Raw genomic sequence first — 19249 nt, 5'->3', positions numbered from 1 at the left:
AATTACCACATTTATTAATTTTTGTTAATGGTGCATCTCTGTCCTTTGTGCTTCCAGTTAGTTTTCCACTGCTACTGCTTTAATGGAAAGTATTATCTTGCAGTGAATGGACTAAAAGAGAAGAGGTTTCCTCTTTTATTTATCATCTGTTTACAGGGTTTTGATTAAAAGAATAAATGTGTTTCTCCAGCCACCTCAGCTAAAACAAGACCATCAATTTCTCAAAGCTCATAAAAGACTTGGAGAAATAAATCTGAGGCATTCACTCTCCTGACAAGCTGCCAGAACCTTGCTTTCACACTGGCATCTTTTCTGCCCTTGATGTCATGTGCAAAACACGAGGATTTGTGCCGTGCTAATCCCTCTAATGAGGGCTTCTCCCAGCCTCTATATAAACCCTGCTCAAAGCCGTGGCTGCTGGGCAGGCACCACAGAGTCAAAGCACCCGTCTTTTGAGCCGCATTCGAGGCAATTAGAGCCTGGGATTAAACAAACACCCAACACCAGCATCCTTAGCAGCAAGGGTTATTATCCTGGTTGGCTGGGGCATGGAGCTGTGGTGAGGCCAGGTTGTCCCACAGTACACATCTCCCTGCTCTTCGCAGTCAGGTTCAGCAGAGAGGCACAGCCTGCACTCAGCAGTAATGGGAGCCCTCAGGTGGCTTTTCTGGGCTGGGCTGGGCTACCTGACCTGCTGCTGTCCCCCGCAGGCTCAGGCACAGTTTCCCCGTGCCTGCATGACAGTGGAAGCCCTTCGCCTGAAACGCTGCTGCCCGGCCTTGGGGACAGAGCCAGGCAATATCTGCGGGTCCCTGCAGGGCAGGGGACGGTGTGAGGAGGTGCAGGCAGACACTCAGCCCTGGAGTGGCCCCTACACTCTTCAAAATGTGGATGATCGTGAACGGTGGCCCCTCAAGTTCTTCAACCACAGCTGTCACTGCACAGGTGAGATGGGTGCTGGAGGGAGGGGATGGGGATGGAGGGGTCTGCTAACCTTGCTCCAAAAGCCAGAGACACTCCTGGTGGTATAAGGCATCAAGAAGGCTTCAAATATTACCATTATCTGAAAAGTTCTGCCATATTCATGATACTGTTACTACATTTTCAGGGCATCAGGGTCAAGGAAGTGTTTTCTCTCATGTGAACTTTTGTGTTTTCCTCTTTGCCCAAGGAGTTGTCCCTGTAGCCAGCAATCCCCTTTCTCCACAGGTATTTGGAACCCTTCAGTGCTGCTTTCAAACCTCTATCACTGCTGCTCACAGTGCACTGAATCTGGATCAGCGTGCATTGTTTGAAGCTTTATTCCTCACGGATGAGTACTTTATAGCATGACATAGCCCTGTGCCCTGAAAGCCTTCCCCTGTCAGGCCAGGGTGTTTCCCAGGTTTGTTAACTAAATTTACACTGATCTTACACTGATCCAAAATGTGTCTGTACAACCACCAAAGAGGCCATCCCATCCTTTTCCTCCTCATCTCCAGCTGCTACTTCTCACTGTGACTTTACATGGGCTCCTGAGTTTGAATGCTGGAGGTGAAATGGACTGGGGAGGAGGCATGCTTGGAGGCTAGCCTGGCCAAAGGGATAAGATTCTAATGAGACCACTTCCCTAATGCTGGCAGGAGGCAGTGAGCAGGAAAGTGAGCTCAGGGCAGTATAAGGTGACAGGACCCTTTCTCAGCCCTGGCTGAAGGGAGGTTAAAATGAGCAGGAACTGTGGCCTCAGCCCAGACTTCCATGCAGGGCTGGCAGGAGATGGCACCACTAGTAGGGAAAAAGGCACATCATAGGCACTTAAGTCTCTTTCTAGGTACATTTCAAATGAAACCTGGGATTTCATGTTGAAAACATCAATTTGTTTGTGTTTTCTGAACATGAGAAGAATAAACTGCTTTGCATCAGCCTGATTCTTTGAACAAGCTGAACTGTTTTGTCTAAAATGTATACCTTGGCTTGCACTGCCAAGAAAGCCCAGATCAATCTGGGAAGGCAGCACTGCAGAGAATTTCAGCCAAAGAGGTTAAATTTTCCAGTGCAGTTATCAACTGGAAACAGAGAGGTAGTGGCAGATGACTTAATTGGATATATGGTGTTACCAAAACTCCTCAAAATAATAACAATAGACTGAATAGTATACATAAATTTTTATCTCTTTTTTGGACTGGATTTCAAAAGCTTGTGCAAAAGGACCTTTCCAGATGGTTTGCAAAAAAAAAAAAAAAAAAAAAAAGACATTGGATGCACTTTTTTTTTTCTTAAATGTTCTTACATACCTCCAAAACTTAAGTGAGGTATCACATACAGTCACAGATCCACAGATCCTGGGTCGCAAGAACACTGGAGCACATGGGCATGCACCAATATTTACATAGTTAAAGTCATTAGAGCATCAAAACCTGGGAGAAAATTGAAGAGCAGTGCAGACAGACATACTCTACATAGGCAGACATTAGTTTGCTTGTCCAAGTAGATCTAAGTACTGGTCTTTGATATTTGCGGGACTGGATCCCAAGTTACATGAGCAGAATGTAATGTCCTTTCCTTCAGCTTTACTTCTTCTGAGCTGGCTACTCCCCTTGGCTCTCTAAAGCCCTTGGATTCCTCTTTCTCCTTGCAGTTTTTAAAAATCTAAATATACCAGTGATAATACAGTAAGTGAAACATATCCTTAAGCATGATTTTCAGAAAGTTTTCCTGGGCTGTACTCTGCTTGATGCTGTACACAAAACCATTTCTGGGAAAATGCTAAGAAGTTCACAGCTGCATGAGATTTGAATCAGATCTGATGCTTTTACAATGCTGGTGATCGTGGCTCCGTGTCTCAGGGTTTTTTTGTGGTTTTTTTCCACTTGGTTTAATACACTGGTTGGTTGTCTGCACACCAGCTGTGAGTGGCGTGACGTGTGGTATTTATTAGGCATCCAGAGCCATGCTACCTGTGAAACATCATGCTAGGTAACATAGGGTAATAGAAATTAAATATGCCTATTCAAAGGGACGTGGAACAGCACACATCTCTGCTTATTTTCCAAACAGCAAACAACCTGTCTGGAATAGTTCCTGGATCATGCAAACTCCAACCCCACCAAGGCTCTTTCTAGCACTTTAACAATATAAACAGTTGTGTTCCATCTTTATAGTTTAGAATGATAAGCTATGGGAAATCCAACAACCATGTAGCTGATTATTTGGTTAGACAGTGCCAACTGAACGTGTCACATAGCTGATGGCTATATGGTAAGGAAACTGGAGGAATGGGGAGGAACAGAGGCTAAAATTTTCCAGTGGTGGGATTCTGGAGTATTCACAATAAATTTTACTTTTTGCTGAAAAGTTAGTATCTAAGGAGAAAAGAAACATTGAAAATTTTTCCATTTGTTGAAGCCCCTCACTGAGGAAAAATACCTTAATATCATATCTATCCAGATCTGAATACTGAATATTTATGGACTCCCCTTCCTCCCAAACAGCCTAACAAACCAAAAAGAAAAAAGAAAATCCCAAACACAGTATGGATGAATTGCTATAATAATTATTTTTGTTCCTATTTTTAAGCTTCAGCAGATAATATGCATGAGTTTTTCTTTAACTGAGGACAAATAGAAGAAGATTAGAACAAAGAAAAGCTCTATCTTTGCTTCCCACTTCTTGTGCCATGGGCCATGGTCAATAAGCAATTGCAGATTTGTTGTCAGGATGCTGAATGTTTCACTCCATGGGTTGGTTTCAGCAAAAATATCATCTCTGTAAAAAAAAAAGGGATTTTGTCATGAATATAGTTGGAAGGTAGCAAAGAGTTTTTAGTTCTTGACTAATTTCAGTTTTTAATCCATTTAATGTGTTCTACAATTGGTTTGGGTGCACCTCATATTATTCAATTTATATAAATTCTTAAACTGAAACTACCTGACAGATCCTGACAGTGTGCAGTACGTGTGAAGGGGAATGTGCTAATTTGTTTTCAAGAAGATGTACGTGTCGAATTAGACCAAGTGATGGATACGTGAGTCCAACCTTGAATATTGGGACTTGTAGCTGTTTACACAACAAAGCAGTGTTTTAGTGAGATAGTTAAATTTAGTTTAGAAGAAAACTGTTTTAGAAGACTTGTAAATTAAAGGCTATTTTGGGTTCTAAATGATAACATTGTACTGCTGGGATACAGATCTGGTATAGCATTTTAAAAACTCAGTACAGAAGACTATTGTGAAAAACTGCAGTCAGTCATGTGGTGGCTAGTACAGATTGTGACAGTGATTAAACAATGACGTAGTTTGAGTTCACTGAGTAATTAAACATAATTATAATTCTTTTTTTCTGCTTCCACTTTCTAAGGTTTACATATGGGCATGTGCTGAACATTATTTTTAATAGAAGTTTTTTGAGGAAAAAAAATTAAATCCTTCTGAATTCCTGTGCAATATATTCAAGCTGGGGACAGATGATTTAACATCTATTTTTTAGCTGTAATCAAATTATCAGTTAAGCCATGTAGCTGATATGATGGCTACCCCATAAGGTTAAAATTGGGCTTTTGAAGTGGTTATAAAAAACATTTAATTTATTTATTTGTTGTAGGGTAATGTATCTGTGGGGTAATACTAAATTACAGCCATACCTTGAGGACCCTATTAAATCCAGTGTGGGTACAGATCTTCCACATCCTACAGCCTGTCAGGGTGCCCAAATGAAGAGCTAGAAAGGAGAGAAGAGGTAACCATTTGTTCCACATGTTAGCAGTCCCAATCCCAGCCTTGAGAAATTGCAATATGCAGGTGTTTCAAATCTAATGTAACTCCTGTTTTAACGCAATAGCTAAAGAAGTCTGAAAGGGTGTCCTTTCTCCCCATCCCATAAATGATGGGCATTAAAACTGGTCTCTGTAGAAGGAAGAGGCAGCTGCCTGGGTGTCATCTATCGTGCACTAAAACAAGGCAGAAGATGGTAAGTGTTGAGTGGGTCTATTTTTACTGAAAAAAATACACTAAGTTGATGGAGTTGTTAATTTTTGTTATGTTTGGTGACTGAAGGCTAGCCATATGTTACGACCACTAAGAGGTAGAAAATCCATGAGCTCAGGCAACCCCCAGGCTTGAGAAGCAGCTACAGTGGTGTGTGATGACTGGTGCTAGCATACAACAATGATGTGTGTGAGCACATACCGAGTGTCAGGTCATAAGAAGTGTGTTTTTTTCAGTGCCATGCCCTTGGATTGACCCACTGGGAGAAGTAGCATGGCCATAGTGCCTACAGGAACAGTCTTGACTGAGAAAGAGCACTTTAAGTGTTGCTGAGATTGGGCATAGAAGAAGGCAGCTCCCCAGGCATGTGATTCCATCTCCAGACATAAGGGTTAATGGAGAATACACAGATGACATTTTGACCAGCGGCAGTACAGTGGACATTCCTGGAAACTGTGGAACAAGCCGGGAGCATCCCACAGTGATATGATCTCCTTCCTGTGTATCAGAATGACCTCCCACACTATATTCCCTGGAAACCACAAGAGATGATAATAATCTCTGTTGTCCCTGGCAGAGCCTCAGGAGGGTTGTGCACTGGGTTCCTATGTGTTAATCGCCGAAGGTGAAAAAATGCTAAGCCATGAATCCTTGCATGTTCCTAGAGTTCCTGTGTGCAAAAGGATCTTGAAAGGGTCTCACTGCCTTACTGAAAATATCTACTGTGCACTGTATCCTGCTATCAGGAGGTTATTTTTCCTGCTCTCACAGAGTTGTACCATTGAAGTCCACCATCACTAGCATAGCAGACAGGGAAGTTAAATTGTAAGAGACCAGCATTTCACAATGCTGTCATGTGGGAAGTGCACACGGCAGTAAATGAACTTTCTGGAAACAGTAATGCATAATTTCCAGATCAGTGGCCTGGTAGAGTGCTTTAGAAACAAATGTTGAAAAAGTGGCTTGGGTGGGTCATAAAAAAAGCTGGGTCTGATTACTGCAGTAATTTCTTTTTGAATTATGGGAAATCCCACAGACCTCCATCATTTTCTTGCCATTTCAGCTGCTGCATAGCGACAGTCCTGTGATGCATGGACCATGTTGAAAGAAAATGACAAAAACCAAGTTTTGATATAATGAAGTTTTGTGGTTTTGTGTGTTTCTGACAATGGAACATTGCCAAATAGACCAGAGGATGTGACAAAAATGTTCAACACAATTGGCAGAAATATTGCAGTGTGTGAAATACCACTTCACCTGTAAATCATCTCCTGTTTGCAAGTCTCCACTTCAATCCTCCTCACTTAGTAAAAGCTCATGCCCCATTGTAAAGTGACTGGGGAACTGATGGAAAGAATAGAGCCCTTGGATTCCTTCATAGATAGGATGGTTAAGGGAGAAAATCCTGCGGAGCATCAATTGGCTATAACTAGCATTGCCCAAGGGAAACAGGTGACAAGTCATTGGTCCACCTGGCTCCAGATACATACAGTTGAAGAAAAGTTTTCTTCCCATGAAGATGACTCATGATTTCAGGCCTTTGCAAATTTCTTCTCAGACCCTGAGGAGGTGCCTAGAGTATACCTAAAATATAGATATTGTCTCATAAAATTACTTCCGGCATCAAGACTTGCAGATTCAAAGGGCCCTTCCTGAGAGAGGAATAGGCACCATCAGAGCCTCAACAGGTGACCGAGAGTGTCTTGTTCTGGTACTCGCCCACGCAGCACAAACCTGGTCCTGCACTGCCTCTGGTTCTGTTAGTGCTGTATTTCAATGTGATGCTTATCCAGCATTGTGAGTAGTGGGGTCCCTTAAATGATTGGAGGAATAATTGCCAGTCTCAAAAGAGGTTGGTGACAGGTCTTTTCATGGTTGATTCCTGCTTTTTCCTCCTTCTTTAAAGGACTGAATTGTTCCTGAGTGTGAGGGGCCAACAGGTGCTTTCCAGAAGTTCGTGGTCCATGACTGAAACTTGAGCAGTATACATGGCCTAATTCAGCAATGTTGCAAGATATTCTTGATATTTGTCATCTGGTCAGTTCAGGCTGAATTATGTGATGGGCCCTAATAGCTAGGCTGAGTCATGAAGAATGAACAAGGCACAGATAGTGGAGTACACTGAATTGATAGCAGTAATTGTGCTGTTCTGATGGGACCCTGAGGATACTGTGATCAAATAAATCTTCCATGTTGCTCATCCCCCCATATCCATACAATCCACACAATCTGCTTTGTTTCATATAACTATAACCTACTTGCTTTTTCTGGTGTATGTCTTCATTCCCTTTAGCCAGTGCAGACCCCTGGCTTTGGGTGCCTTCCCTCATAGTTGGAATACGGCAGCTGAACCCAGCTGCTTCTGCTTGCTTCATGACAAAATGTAAGCCATATATCTGGAAATTGCCCTCATGGCGTGCCATAGGGATGTGCATGATCCAAAACCTCATTGAAGCCTTCATGTTTCATGACAACATGTAAACGTAGAGCTCTCAGGGGCTCTGAAGGAACGATAACCAACCTACATTTGGTCCAAACTCTGCAGTAAGAGTCCCCATATATTCCTTGCAGGTCTCACAGGAGTCTACCACAGATGTTTACATTTCAGCAGCTCTTACTCTGTCTAAAAGTTAGACATAACCTTCAGGGCTTTGTTGGTAACAGCCCGTGAAACCTTGAATTTGGTAATAAGCCCTGTAGCCCCCCAACAATCTGAAATCTTGCTTTAATGTTAACTGTTGTTCTGGTCATAGGCTCAAGCCTACAGCCTAGGGACATCTGCCCGTCTGGGAACATTTCATAAGACGCTTCCTCATCCCCTGTTAGTCCAGCACCAATATGTGTGGTGAGCAGTGAGATTCTGTGGCATTTTGGAAAACAGGTTGTTGTGGAATGAGTGTGTGGGGAATTGGAGGGGAGGTTGAGAACAGGTTAAGGAGTCAGTGAGGGTTTTTGATAGCAGTGTGGAGATCCCAGAGGAACCCCGTTGCCATCTGCTCCCCCCTCCCCCTGGCAGCATTGCCCCATGTCCCACACTGGTGCAGCCTGCCAGCACACAGGCAGGGGTCGCGTGTGTACTGTGGGAATGGCTGGTTGTTCCCTGGCTCCCCCAGAAATGGGGGAGCAAGATCCAGTAGGGCCTTTCTGCTGCTGCCAGCTGTCTGCCGCAGCATGCAAGAGGCCACACTTAAAGCAAGCTCTGCTTTCCTAGGCTCTCCCATCTCATCAGAGAGTCTGAGCTAATATCCTAGAGCAGACCTGATTACTTGCCTTAGGAGTGATGCCAGCAGGGAATGACAGTACTGCAGTGTTTCACAGGCTGTTATTGCAGCACTATTCAATAATGCTTAAGGCATGACCAGCAGCAACCCTGGTGCTTGTCCTGGTTTGTATTGGGCCCTAGATACACTGTTAGGAGGTACTAGTTTCACATAAGTTTTGTCCTTACCTGTTTTGTGTAGGGATTTTTTTCTGTGCTTAAGGATGCATGTGAACTGACCCTGTTTTGGGTTTGATCCTGGAAGTAGAGGAGTACTTGAGAGCCAGTCGAGCAAAGCACTTCATCACCGGCTTAACCTCAATTGCTCAGCTCTCTTCAGTGAGAGTCCTCACGTGCCTGAGGGCTTTGCAGAGCTCTGAGCACCTCAGGGCGTCAAGCCCATTACCCAGCACTTCCCCAGCTGGCTGACTGTGATTCTTGGCCCTGCTGTGGCTCTGGGAATCAAGCCAGTCATCCTTCTGGTTAGTCAACTGGCAAAGCTGCAAGTCTGCTCAGCTGCTGTCCTTTCCAGGAACTGGCATCTCTGGGGAAGAAGAGCACTAATTCTTCATTCTTCTACACTGCACTGTTAGTTTTCCCTGATTCATAATGTCATGACTGATTTTTCCCTCTTGATCCAGGAAACTTTGGTGGGTACAACTGTGGTGAATGCAAGTTCGGCTGGACCGGCCCTGAATGCAACAGGAGGAAGCCAGCAGTTGTCAGGAAGGACATCCACTCCCTGACAGCAGAGGAGAGAGAGCAGTTCTTTGATGCTCTAGACCGTGCCAAGACAACCATTCACCCGGACTATGTCATTGCAACTCAGCACTGGAGAAGTCTGCTTGGTCCAAGCGGAGAGGAGCCGCAGATTGCCAACTGTAGCATTTACAACTACTTTGTTTGGCTTCATTACTATTCAGTCAGAGACACGCTCTTGGGTTAGTGCTTTTCTCTTCCAATGGGCTCTACAGGTAAAGAAAAGGGTGAAAATCCCCACACCCCCTGGCAGCTGGAGCACACCAGTTGTGCTTCTGGTGCATCTTCAGTCTGACAGGGAGCAATGCACCGTTTTCACTTGAGCGAACTGAAGTGTGGTCAGGCAGCGACTGACTTCAAAAGATGTTCCCAGTCCATAGGGCAAGGTAGGAAAGGGGATCTGCAGTGGTGAAGCCACCAGCCATGCAGAGATATTTGGGACCGGAGTGCTACTGCTTTCTGTGGCTTTCAGCAAGTCACCAAGTCACCAAGGATGGGATTTACCTGACTAACCACAGTCACCTTTTAAAACTTAGCTTAGAGGTTTGGGTATCTAACCCCATGCTTTCTCCCATATTCAGATTCCTAGGCCTCATTGCTTTTCTAACCAGAAGTACCTATACCAGCCCCATTTCACAAAGCCTACTTGTAGGAGGTGCACCAACCAGTATGGCTTTTTTTTCTGGCAGTCCCATGTGCAAGCTGAACAGCCCATATCTCCTTGCTGGAGGGTGACTGCTGCTCTGCAGTGGGTATCATTCGGTTTGCCCGTCTGACACAGCTCCATTTTGCAGGGCTGAAGGAAGCAGCCTCTGGCCTAGTGAGAGCAAAAGTTCTTCAGAGTACAGGACAGTCATGTGGAAAGGGAAGGGGAAACTTCTAGTGCTGCTGCAATGGTAAATAAATGCATATGTGAGTTGAAGATTTCTGCAGTAATAAACAAATCCATATGTGGTTTGAAGCCTCTCACCTCTCACCCAGCAAAAGCACTATGCAAGAAATAACAAGCACAATTTGAAGAAATTTGGCAAAGGATTCTGGATTACTATTGGCATGGAAAATGCTGAGGTTCTCTTGATAGATACATGGTGTAAGTCTTGCAGCTGAGCAAGAGAATGAGGTAATGCACCTATTAGCAAGGAGATAGGGTTTTAGAAAGTAAAATGGCTTTTTAAAATCCAAATCCACCAAAGTGAGAACAAATCTTCACAATATCCAGCTTTTTAGGGAATGTGAAGTTTTGATAAGCATTGAAGCAAATATCCACAGAGAAGTTTGTTTCACTTGTCCCAAGTAACTGATGTTGCTTCTGATGTGTTCACTCTTTTCAAAGATGCAGAGCTGAGGGTTCTTGTTTAACTCCGCTCCAGGCAATAAAAGGAAGTGCTGTATTTCTCTTCAGCCTCCTTTGATGCCTAAATCCTTGTTTTATCATCCCTTTGTAGGTCCTGGCCGCCCCTTCAAAGGTATTGATTTCTCCCACCAAGGACCTGCCTTCGTTACTTGGCATAGGTACCACTTGCTGTGGCTGGAGAGGGAACTGCAGGTCGGTTGAACAGCCTTTCCTTTTCCTTGCACAGCTTCTCCCTTTTGCTCTGTCACTTTGTTGAGCCAGCCAAGGGTAAGCTACCTCCTAGGATAGTTTCTCACCCAAACTCCCAAGAGTATTTGCTCATTGATCATTTTTTTTTGTTTTGTTTTAAATGAAATTAGTGCTTTCTGAGTGCTGAGGACTGAGTGGTTTCTCACCATGAACAGTGATGTGTTATAATGGAGAATTTTTTCCCTTCATCTCCACAACAGAGGATAGAAGGTGTGAAGTAACAGTATTTATTAATAAAATTGAAGTAACACCTTCATGTAAAACTTGGTTACAGATAATGTTGGCTGATGTTGAAGACACTGTTCCTATGAAACCAGCTCTAAATATTACTCCCTTTAAATATGACATAACATACATTTAAGGCATACATATATTTAGCAATATGCCTTAAATATATGTTAACTGCCCGAGAGTCAGTTGCAGAAGCATAGACTCATTTCCATTTGCATGACTTCTGTATTGGCAATGTTGCTGTATTTCAGCCTTACAGATCTCTAATGAAAATGGTTGCTTATCAAAATAGCTGCAGGATCTTGCTTGTGTGAAATTGTATCTGGCAAGCAAGCACAATCAAATGCACTGTACTCCCCTATTAACACAAGTTCAGATTCCTCCCCAGGGCCATTTTTCTGGAACGAAAGCCAACCACACGCACAATTTTACCCATTACCCACTTACATCACTCAAAGCCTCTTACTTGCTTAAGGCTCAATTCATCTCTGCTCCTGCTCTCCTGCCTGGTCTCTGAGTTGGCAGAAAGCCTAACATGGCCAAAAGAAGTGCAGTCTCACAGTAGGGAAACTAGTGACAGTGTCTTTGCTTAGACTGATTTAATACCACAATCTTTTGGAAGGAGCTGGAACAGCACTGTGAAATGCAGGTAGTTGAAATGCAGAATGAAAAGCTGAATATTCAGTGAAATATCCAGTCAAAGAGCTTGAAGGAGTCCCTTTCTTTCTGTTCCCTTTGGAGCTGATTCCAAACAAAAGCGTTTCTGTCCATTGCAGCGCCTGATGGGCAACGAGTCCTTTGCGCTGCCGTACTGGAACTTCGCCACGGGCAGGAATGAGTGTGACATCTGCACGGACCAGCTCTTTGGGGCATCACGGCCTGACGACCCGGCCTTGATCAACCTGAGCTCCCGGTTCTCCCGGTGGCAAGTGGTCTGTAACAGGTAGGAGGGTACCCAGGGCTAGCTCACATATGGACATAACCTTGCTGTCATTCAGCACCGACAGCATGGGCTGCTCTCTCAGTTTGAGTGAGTGGCACGAAAGGAGCCAAGACTGTCTTCTTTAAACTGGAAATTGCCATCAGTTTATGTGTAGATGGTTCTGTGTAAACTTTCTCATATTGTGGAAGTGTATTTTTAAAAGATGACTCTTCTAGTAAAGGATTTTAGTTGATTTAGCCAATTTATGGCTGCCAATGTCTGAAGAGTTTCCCAGTTGGCAAGTATCTTTCTAAAAAAGAAATTCCTGAATGCTGGTTCTCTATAACGTACACCCAACTAATCTCAGCAGCAGAAAAAGAAAATTGTTTTGGCATATAGGAAGCTAGAGATAGGCTGGAAAGTCTGCTACCTTGTTTTGGATGAGACTTTAACCCTGATATATTTAATTCAGTTTGGGGATTGACTTTGAAATATCTGAGATTTCACATGAAAAACAGCACAGAGCCAGCCAGGAGGTTGCTGCCAGCTCCCTGTGGGAATGTGCTGACTTGTGTGAGAGCAGGGCTTTGACAGGGGATTCAGATGTGGGATCAGGGTGCTGTGACATAAAATGCTGTTGGTTACAATACCCACACATCATTCGTCTCTCAGCTCAGGGGCAGCATGCAGTTAGTCAGACAGAGGTACCAAAAGCTCAGGGTTTTTCAAAATAGTCTCGTTTTCTGGATACCTAAAGAGATATTTGAAATTCCGGCTTTAGGCACCAGCTGGATTTAAGTATTTCCCCTACTTTTTCCTCAAAGATAAATAGGGCTTTGGACTTTTCCTTGAAAACTGAAGTGACTAAATTTTTGTCTCACCAAGGTTAAACTGAGAAGACCTTTTGTTTACTTCAAAAGTTTCTGAAAATGCTGTTTCATTTCACACTGAATAGAACAGATTTTTTTTTTTGTTTCACCAGTGTTACACTGTTTTTCTTCTTCCCTCTTTCTCTCCCTGGTATAAAGGATTTGCTCCCCTTTAGTTACTGGGTAACCCCTGCAACAGTAGGCTGTTCTTGAAGGCCCTGAAAAAAGAGGATGCAATGCATTGCTCTAGCTTTACTTCTAAAGTGGATGAGGGATGGCAAGTGAAAACCTGTTTTCTGTCATTTCTTGCATTTTCTCAGCTCACATTTCCCTTCATTTTTTCCCTTTTTTTTAAGAGTTAAAAAATAGTCCATAATCAGGAGTGAAAGTTTGTAAATTCAAAATTGAAAACTCTGTTTTACATTGCCTGACAAAAACTTCTTCCAAAGCCCTTGGGAGGGGAGAAGGCATGACGGGAGTTGTGCTTGCTTTTTCTAAAGCATTCTCTCTCTGTGGACAATGGACCTGGTAAATCTTGGTCTGAATGACTGATGGTCCACAGAGGATGCAGGGCCACAGAAAGCCTGCAATGGTGACAGTCCTGCTATAAATTCATCTCCCAGACTGTGGGAGGTGAACTGAGCTGCCCCAGGAGGTATCCATCCCAAACCTCTGCTCTCTCACATGTATAGTTGAGGCTTCTTTGTACTGCAAGAGAAAAAGCCAACAAACAAGTGCTCACCTTCTTCTGACTTGTGCTTCTCCCTGTTCCACACTCAGTTTGGATGACTACAACCGCCTGGTCACGCTGTGCAATGGCACTGATGAGGGGCCGCTGCGGCGCAGGCTGCCCCGCGGCTCCAGCGAGCAGCTTCCCACCGTGGAAGATGTCAGGAGGTGCCTTTCCCTTCAGGAGTTCGACAGACCCCCCTTTTTCCGCAATTCCAGTTTCAGTTTCAGGTTTGTCCTTCTGCTCCTCTAGAGCTGGCTGGGTCACTTGTTTTCTTTATGAGCATGTTCGTCAGCAAAATGTGGTTACTTGGTTGTGCTTTTGCCCATCCGCAGGAATGCGTTGGAGGGCTTTGATAAACCAGACGGAGCCCTTGACTCGCCGATGCTGAGCCTTCATAATTTGGTTCACTCTTTCCTGAATGGGACCAGTGCTCTCCCTCACGCAGCTGCCAATGATCCCATCTTTGTGGTATGTCACTTACCCCCAGCGTGATTGACAATGGCTGAGGCTCAAAGGCACCTTTCTCACAAGAGAGTTGCAGAACAAGTGAATTCCCTGAGAAATAGTTCTTTAAATAGAAAAGGAGGAATCCTTTATCTTTTATTGAGCACTGCCACACCTGCATAAATGTTGAATAAAAAGGAAAAAGATCTCAGGGTAATTTGTAAAATATAAAATAAGATTTTAGGGAGAAGAGCTGCTATTCCAAGTCATGCTGCCTTGAATTATTTCATTAGGTGGTATCTAAATCTAATGGATTATATCACACAACACCAAAACCTTGTTTTACAGCAACAAGGTAAGGTGAAAGTGGGAATAGTTATTTGAAAGCAGAAGATTGAGTGGTACGTTTCTTTGTTTTAAAATTTACAAGCTAAAAGGAAGTCCACTTAATGTCAGGGTATCTTGGGAAATAGAAAGAATATGGTTTCAGTGGTGCATTGAAATAGTGCTTTACTGCCATGAGCAGCACAAACACCATTGTGCAAATGCCGCTGTGCAAATGCCAGTATTTAACTCTGATTATACATCTTTCTCCCCTAGTAAATTCATGCAAATTTATTCTCCTCTTTGTTAGATTAAACCACAGTGTTTACATTTCATACATAAATTCTTTATATATTGTATTTATATGTTATGTAGATACATTTCTTTCTTACATTTAAGTTTTCAACCTTTTATTTTTGAGAAATTAGTCCACATACTTTTGTAGTGGTTCTTCAGATTGTTTCCTTAATAATTCTTTAATTCCTGCATTAGTTTTTTTCTTACACAGTGAAATTGATTTCACTGTGCTGTAATTTTGTACAAAAGATTATTTTCCATAGGATATTTTCTAAGTTCTTTCCAGGGTTGTAATTAAACAACATGAGTACATCAGAAATTAGTTTCAGACATTTGTAATAATTGTCTGAAACAACTCTCTTGCATTAGTTGATTTAAGATCTATAAACTCACCTGATCAAAGTCATGAGCACCTGGAGCTGTGGAGCTGGTGGCACATGCTCTAAAATGAGCATGATGGAGTCAAATTGCCTGCAACTTTCCATACTTGTTCAGAGATGGGAAAGATTAAAATAATTTTGAAAGGCACATTCACCTGAATGAACTCAGTGGCTCCTCACCTGTGATGATTAACCTGCCCATTTGATGTCAGCTGGTGTTCAACTGTCTGGAGGAAGACCTTACTCTGAACAAGCAGCAACAAGGGTATATAAAGCAAAATGCCCCATGCAGAAGATCAGTTTAGTCTTCTCATGAGCTTTCCTGATTTCCCATTTTGTGAATCCCATCTAAACTAGATTACCCTCTTCTCTCTCTTTCAAAAGCTCCAGCCACCTCGTGTGTCTGTTATGTGTTTTAAAGGTGGTTGATTTCCAAAAGAGTTTAATAAATGCGTGTGCCCATGCCTGGATTTGCAGGTTCTTCACTCCTTTACTGATGCCATCTTTGATGAGTGGATGAAGCGTTTCAAGCCCCCTGACAACGCTTGGCCCGAGGAGCTGGCCCCCATCGGGCACAACCGGCTGTATAACATGGTCCCTTTTTTCCCTCCGGTCACCAACGACGAGCTCTTCCAAACTGCGGAGCAGCTCGGCTACACCTACGCCATCGACCTGCCAGGTATGCCCCAGGAGGCTGCGCCTGACCAAGTGATGAGGCAGCTCACATTTTCCATGGCACAGGCATATATAACATAAGGAATCTTTCACAAAATGCACAGGTCTATTCACCTGCTCACTTCCCAACATTAATATTTGGATACCTGGAGAGAAGTACCTGGGTGTTTTTTGTTGTAAACCCCCAATTTTAAAGATTTTCCATGTCCGTATCTGGGATCTTCCTTAGTGTTTGTCTATTCATTTGAAATTACCCTTGACACAAATCAGGCAAAGACAAAGTAGCAAGAAAGCAAAGTATTTATGCTGAAAATCCAAATTTTGCAACAAGATATTAAAATATTTGTAAAAGGCAGAAGAGTAAGATCTGCATGAAAACCATGCTTCAGCTGCTTTTCCAAAGATTAAATCTGAGTAATTTCTTTCTCCATTTCAGTATTACTTTTATCTAACCTGTGTGGGCAGGAATTTCTTCTAAATGCTTACCATACATCTCTGTTTTTAATCTGTGGAGACTGTTAGGTCTATAGACTGCAAAAGATTGAAACCCTTGCCCTCAGGCTGCATTCATGTAGGGGAGCCCTGATTTGTGGAGGCATGCTAGCTGCTTCTGCAGTGCTTTTCTCAGGGGCATCCCCAGAATTTTCCCTGAAAATTTAAACTTCCCCTCTTATGCAGTTTAAGTTTTCCTCCCTTTGTATTACTGTCCCCCTCTCCTGCTTTGCAAATGTGGATGCTGCTTTGGCATGAGGCACCCAGAGAGGAACATGGGTAGCTTGTGACTCTGCTGCTTCTGACTCACACCTGAATAAATTTTTAGCTCTTTGTGAAGGAGTGTATCTATCCCTGTCTGCAGGGCCTATGTTCAGACAATGCAGCTTTTACATCCAAACCCTTCTCTTTCAGCGAAAAGAATAACTTGCTAAGTGTACTTCAGGTAATCATATTGGAAATAAACATGCATTAATACATTGCTGGTTCTTATCTGAAAGGTGATAAAGCAGTAAACAATTCGTTTTGGGACTTCACTAATTTTTGGAATGATTGCACTGAACCCTTTTGAAGACTGCAGATTGGGGCACAAGATTTTAGTTGCTTTTATAGTCGTGTGACATCTCCCTTAGCCATCTGTCTCCTCTAACCCATATATCTAGATTGGTTTTTTTTTTTTGTTTTTTTTTTTTTTTGGTGATTGTTTCATCAAACGTGATTATTGCCATCTCAGTATATGTAGCATTCTTCAGAAAAGGAGGGCAGGCAATTTTTGCTTCTGAAAGCACAGATGAAAACACAAACATTTAGTCAAGTGGAGCAATGTTAATATAGGAATAAGCAATATCATCTTTGAAGATAATGGTTCTTCAGAAGTGGTTAAAAATCAGCAGATGCGATCTGAGGTGGTCAGCAGAAGCACACTAAGTAGTGTTTTCAGTTAAAAGTTTGACAGTAGGCTGCTTTGTGGTCTTTAGGAAAATTTGAGGGTTTTCTGTTTACCAAAATTGCTTGGAAGCAGCTGTCTTGAAATGGCACTATAGAAAGAATTGCTTAGATCATTCATAATTTTGACCAAATTAGATGAAAAAATGGTCTTTTTGTCTTGTCAGTGTTAATCTTTTCCATTCCCAACACTTAAATTTGTACAAATTGTTGAAGTTTAAATTCAGCTGTAGACTTCTCTGGCAGGAAGCATCTCCATCTCTGGTATGTGTCTCAGTTATGTGGTGTGTTATGAATTTTGCCCATGGCCAGTAGGTCACTAAGCTGCACAAGTAATCATAACTATCAGCATGGAGGAATTACTATGTCATCTGTGTAATTTGCAGAATTGAATTATGGACTGTCCTCACTTCAGTCGTTTCATATTTCCAGGTTCCCTTGATGAAACCCAAGCATGGGCTCTTATGGTTGGATCCACAATTGGAGGAGCACTCATAGCACTGGCCGTGCTTGTTCTGCTGCTTGTACTTTTCCAGCACCGAAGGCACAGAAGAGGTTTTGAACCCCTGATGAATGTGAGCTTCAGCCCCAAGAAGTACATGGGAGAGGCCTAGTGCCCTCACCTTCTTTCTTGCTCTTGTTGGAAGCGACCTTGATTGCCTTACTACTGTCTTAGCTGAGACTTTATCACACACTCCTTTGGCAGCTGACTAAATTGTTCTCATTCAGGTTTTTCCCGTTATCTTGTGAATTGTAATGCATGAAGTCTCTGGGTACATATGAGAAAGGCCTGAGTCAGGCTAGATTTTTCTCATTACTAAATGTTATCTGGAGTGTGTGACACTTGTAAATCAGCCTCTGTAGATTTAGATCAAGACAGCTGAGAATCCAAATAGGAGAAAACCAGCTTGAATAACCAAGATAATTTTTCACCTCAATGTGTCCTTGATTTCATTTAGCAGCATTAGGATGTGCTGAAAGTTATTAATTCTACATGTATATTTGAATAATACATTATTTTACAGTTATCAATAAATATTCTGAATAACATAGTCTTGTTTTAAGGTTCAAAATGTTTCATGCAGTTTGACAAAATACTATTTGACAAAATACTATTTGGCAAAAGAATACCCTGGTTACAGTTTATTTCAGAAACATGATCAATTTGGTATGTTATTTCCAATAAAGTTGATAACAGCAAGAGATAAACTCCAAAATTCCAATTCCTAAAATTTGAGATCAGGAGATCCCTGCACCTAGATATACACTTGTTTTTTTTACCTCTGTGCTAGGGACCTTGGACAGAAGTTGAAAGTGGAACTTAACTTTTTTTTGTCTCTGATGCACTGTTCTATGAATATAGATGTAAACTTCCAAATTTCCAGAGTCTAAGATGCAGGACTCAAGGTAACACAACTAAGATAGCTTGCATTACTCAGGTGTGCAGATGGAGAATCAGGTTTGGATATGGAAGTTGCTAGACCACATCCTAAACATTCCTTTATACACTCCCTATATATTTCTTTTTAAGACAGAGATTTGAAGCCCATTTGTGTGGTTCTCCAGTGTTATCTTGGAACAGGTCTTTTTACATAGCAAATGACATCTTGAACAGATCCTGTCATCTTTGGTGTTTGATATATTACATTAATGGAGTATTCAGACTTTGTGTATTGTGGGGTCTCGAGTCTTATATAACCTATGCTTTTTTTAGCCTTGAATAAAAAAAAAAAACAGTTAGTAACATTTTCTGGCATTCCTTTTAGGCCTGCTAAATACTACCTATGTGGACTAGAAAGAAGATGGTTTTCACATATGCTTAGCTTTGAATATGTGTAACTCACAAAACTTACCTCTAAAATGTGGACTTTTTGAGTCAAACAAAGTTGTGATTTGCTCACCACACACTCAGATAGCCTTTGCTCCATTAGGGAGACAGCAGTCTGCTGCCATTTCTGCTGTTTTGTGGTGTCTTTGGGGGATCCCAGTGCACTTGTTCCTGGATTATGTCCAAGATGTCACTTTTTGTACAGCAGCACAGCTCAGTTCCCAACTCAGGCTGCCTTTTGGGGGTTTTGTTATTTAGGGACTGGTGTTATCTGATGCTGAAGGCAACAGATGAGGTCTCCAGAGATCTAGCTTACACATGAGTTGCATTAGTTGACTGTGATGTGTGTCAGAAGGTAGCTAGGTCTGAGATCTCCATGTGTCTTTCTCAAGGAGCTGTCAGCTGTTTTCCAGCACTACAAGGGTGTTCATATAGCATCACAGAACACTTTGGGTCAAGATCATCTAGTCCAGCTCCTCTGCAGTGAGCAGGAGCATCTTTAGATTAGGTTGTTCAGAGTCCTATTT

The 19249-nt window shown here is 42.5% G+C and overlaps 1 protein-coding gene across 1 annotated transcript; it reads left to right on the top strand.

Annotated features, from left to right (window-relative positions):
* Positions 1-408: 408 nt before the first annotated feature.
* On the top strand, positions 409-18740 carry DCT (dopachrome tautomerase). Its single transcript, XM_038155939.1, has 8 exons — positions 409-945; positions 8862-9161; positions 10425-10525; positions 11590-11756; positions 13385-13564; positions 13670-13805; positions 15260-15461; positions 17327-18740. The coding sequence occupies exons 1-8, from the start codon at positions 645-647 to the stop codon at positions 17506-17508; spliced, it is 1569 nt and encodes a 522-aa protein (XP_038011867.1). The 5' UTR covers positions 409-644; the 3' UTR covers positions 17509-18740.
* The last annotated feature ends 509 nt before the right edge of the window (positions 18741-19249 follow it).

This window comes from Motacilla alba, chromosome 1, assembly GCF_015832195.1.
Source record: "Motacilla alba alba isolate MOTALB_02 chromosome 1, Motacilla_alba_V1.0_pri, whole genome shotgun sequence".
Lineage (NCBI taxonomy): Eukaryota > Metazoa > Chordata > Aves > Passeriformes > Motacillidae > Motacilla > Motacilla alba.
The sequence above is the reverse complement of the archived record's forward strand: the minus strand, read 5'-3'. Positions and strand labels throughout refer to the sequence as shown.

What these genes read in the sequence shown, in the direction of transcription:
- DCT (XM_038155939.1), top strand. Translation starts at nt 645, where the DNA reads ATGGGAGCCCTCAGGTGGCTTTTCTGGGCTGGGCTGGGCTACCTGACC. An exon ending in AGTCAGAGACACGCTCTTGG is followed by an intron (nt 9,162 to 10,424) that starts GTTAGTGCTTTT and finishes ATCCCTTTGTAG; the next exon opens with GTCCTGGCCGCCCCTTCAAA. An exon ending in CCAATGATCCCATCTTTGTG is followed by an intron (nt 13,806 to 15,259) that starts GTATGTCACTTA and finishes CTGGATTTGCAG; the next exon opens with GTTCTTCACTCCTTTACTGA.